Here is a 3,618-nt window from a genome sequence, read left to right on the forward strand (position 1 = left end):
TCGAAGTTTCGACCTTTGTTTCTGTACTCATTCCCAGACTCGAATTTTCTTTCGAACTTTCGCGTTGCTAAACGTCCTTACTGTTAGTGTTAGTACGACTTGAACTTTCAGGCTCTCTGCCCGCCCTTACTTTACACTCTCGTGCTTCATGACCCGTTGTGCCACAGCGCCAGCACGTCTGGGTCTGCCCCCTGTGCCACACCCGCAACTTTCTCTTCCCAACGGTCACACACAACGGTACGGGTTTAGACAGTACGATATTGACGTACCTGATTCCTGTCTTGAAGGACGTGCCTTCGAAGCTGATCTTGCCGTGTGATGGCGGACCAATGAGAACATGTCCAGTCCACTACAATCAGTGACGGTCCTAGCTAGGTCGGACGGTGCGTTGACCCCGTTGAACTTTTGCTACCTCGCAGTATGTGGCCCTACATGTAAGTGTTGTCCTCTGTCTATCCCCTACTTACTTAGCTACACGTATTCGCAATTCACTCTACGTACGCCGCGTGGCACAAACACCGGGCAATAACCTACCCCGTGGACGTGGCAGCCCGAGCGCGCGATCATTGGTAGGCTATAAGGCAGCGGCGCGATAAAGCCAGCCTAGCGGGCACGGTATAGGTAAGCACGTGCTAGATGTGTTTGAGGGCAGCCTGCCTCCTTTCTAGGCAGCCTTTTGCCACGCTGATGTCAATTCGCTTACGCCGATAGCCCCTTCTACGACCAGATCAGAGTTGCAGGTCTAACATATAAAATGTAGAAGTCCTTTTCGAACCACTCAGTTCCTTCCAACAGGCCCTAAGTCCTGAAGCTGAATTTGATCAAGTGCGTCTTGACTTCACTTTTCAGCCATGGCATTCTTTGATCCGTCCAATATGGAGAACAGCACTTCGTTCCACATGTCCAGTATCCTAACTGGCAATAACGCTAGCCGGATAGCCCAGCCCCCGTCTACCATGTCAATGCCGCCCGTCATCAACATTGCTCCACCTTCCCAAGGCATTACTAGCCTAACGCCGATTACGGACAACAAGGGCACCTTCCTTCCGCCGCCATACCCGCTTGGTTCCGCACCGGAACTGCTCTCCCCGTCTAATGGCGATGCTGAGACGCCCGTTAGTGCCGACGCCGCCAGGAATGGGTTTCATCTAGCTGGTGAGGCATCGCTTTGACATCTGTTTCCGTGTTTCCTCTCTAAATGTTTGTTTAGATGCAAACTTAGAAAGGAAAAGGACATATGGATACGAGTTAAGAGTAACTCTCCATCACTGTAACTGGATACTATGTACAGTCAGAAAGTGCAATAACTAGGCACAAAACTGACAAGAGTACTGAGACATTCGACGTCCTGACACCTAGCTTCAACACATCCCCGTAGCGCTAACCGACAGCCTAGACCGCTTTGTCAAATATCGTACTGGTCTCGTCATCGTCCAGTAACAATCGACATTCTTTGTTCCGTTGGGACTGTGGCTTTTGCTCGTTTTCGTTGCGCTTTCCTTCCCCTCTTTGGTCTTTTCATAACCTTGAACCTTCCATGTTGGAAGGCTGTCGGTTAGCGCTACGGGGATGTGTTGAAGCTAAGTGTCAGGACGTCGAATGTCTCAGTACCCTTGTCAGTTTTGTGCCTAGTTATTGCACTTTCTGACTGTATATAGTATCCAGTTACAGTGATGGAGAGTTACTCTTAACTCGTATCCATATATCCTTTTCCTTTCTACATTTATTTATGGCTCAACATCCGAGTTTCTAGATGCAAACTACTAGTACTTTGCCTTCTGTAGGCGAGCACTACCAGCTGCACCGATGCATGGTTCACTCTGTCGGTGTTATTGGTGGTGATGTTGCTGTTGTTGTGGTAACGAACTATATGTTCAAACATGAGATAATGCCAAGCTGAAGGTGATAAAATCATGAGATTGAATTTAACAGGTTTTTCTGTAGCAGAAACGCTTATCCGATTTTTCGATTTGCTGTTTTTCCCTCTTAATTCTCTGTGTACAGCAGCTTTCCCTCCTGTCAATGCCACAGAAACGCCCCTGGCAACGACAGTCACACCCGGAACTGATGTCAAGGTGGAGGGTGGACAGAGCCATTCCGCTGCATCCACTCCCACAGAGGATGGACCCAATGGCGATGCGGGTAACATGAAAAAGCGGAAACCAAGAGCTCTGTTCACACGCCAACAAGTCATCGAGTTGGAACGACGCTTCAAAGCCCAGCAATATGTATCCGCACCTGAGCGACAGGAATTGTCCGCCAGACTGAGACTGACCGAGACCCAGATCAAGATCTGGTTCCAGAATCGACGATACAAGTGGAAGCGAAGCTTCACGGAGGCTGCAGCCAATGGTCAGCACATTGCCCCTACAACAGGAATGGGTGGACCAGCTGCTCTTGCCAACCCATATCATGGACAACCGCTGGTGCCCCGGCCAGTTGCACCATATGGACTAAATCCTATGTTCTATGGGGACCAGTTCAGCCAGGCGCAACTGCAAGCAGCACAAGCTGCTGTAGCCCAAGGACAGACTGGCGTCTCTATGGCAGGAGCGATCCCGCAAATGCAAATGCCAGCACAGCAGCTAATGCAGTTCCAGGCATCAGCTATGGCTGCCGCTAGCAGCGCTCCACCCTCTACCATAATGCAGCAACCGCAGCAGGCCATGCAGATGCAAGCTCCAGGAACGCATGGTGCACCACCAACCATGCAAGGTCCCTCTTGGTACTCTGCTCCGTACTAGCGTCGCAGCAGTACATCACTACATAATTATAAGAAAAGAAAAGTACTAGAAGTAGTTCTGCTGAACTATTTTGGAATCTGGGCATCAAGTCTCTGGCACTGCGCCACTACGTGTCAGTTACGAAGGTACTTGTAATGTTGTCTGTGTTGTCCATATGTACAGTCGGTAGTAACTAACTTTCTGCAACACAAACTAAAACGGTGCAATAGCTGCTGTAGTACAAAACACAAATTTTGTTACGTTAGAAGTATTGCCATGGAGATACACGATGGCAGGTCTTGTGCAGTCCTTATTTGTCAAATTCAAAGCTGTATATAATTTTTGATTTATGGAATACTTCATCGCTTTCTTGCTGCATAGCCAGGCATCCAATGGCTGTGTACATTCTTGGTGCTCTCTGATTTCTTAGCCGTTGAAGTAGTATTTATCCTTCTTGTTCAAGTCAGTCAACATTGTGTGCTTTGATGTACATAATGATTGTTTGTCTTGATTTACATGCTGTTGAAAAGCTTTACAAACCCCTACGCTGCTTTCATGATCATTTCCTTTGAGCCCAAAGTGGAAAAGATTCTAAATCTAAATCAATTTGGTTATTGTGCCTGGCGGCCAGTGAAGACTGGATGAGATTATGCTTCACTGGCGCTCGTAAGCTTGGTTACATTCTCAATACTGGGAGCGCGGGGGATGGGTTAGCGAGACGAGCACCCTACAATTTTGAGTACCTATTCCAAAAAGTCTTGTGACTTTTAATAAGTCACCCTCCTATGTCAGAATGATACAGGTCTAAAAACAATGTACGCCTAGCCTTTATTTGCAATATGTACACACATGCAAGCATAGGTAAGCTATTTTTTTGTACATCGAAGTAGATGTA

The 3,618-nt window shown here is 47.8% G+C and overlaps 1 protein-coding gene across 1 annotated transcript; it reads left to right on the top strand.

Moving 5' to 3' along the window:
- Nucleotides 1-800: 800 nt before the first annotated feature.
- On the top strand, nt 801-3,325 carry LOC135804849 (homeobox protein Nkx-2.2-like). Its single transcript, XM_065318815.1, has 2 exons — nt 801-1,155; nt 2,005-3,325. The coding sequence occupies exons 1-2, from the start codon at nt 852-854 to the stop codon at nt 2,742-2,744; spliced, it is 1,044 nt and encodes a 347-aa protein (XP_065174887.1). The 5' UTR covers nt 801-851; the 3' UTR covers nt 2,745-3,325.
- The last annotated feature ends 293 nt before the right edge of the window (nt 3,326-3,618 follow it).

Source organism: Sycon ciliatum, chromosome 1 (genome assembly GCF_964019385.1).
Source record: "Sycon ciliatum chromosome 1, ocSycCili1.1, whole genome shotgun sequence".
NCBI lineage: Eukaryota > Metazoa > Porifera > Calcarea > Leucosolenida > Sycettidae > Sycon > Sycon ciliatum.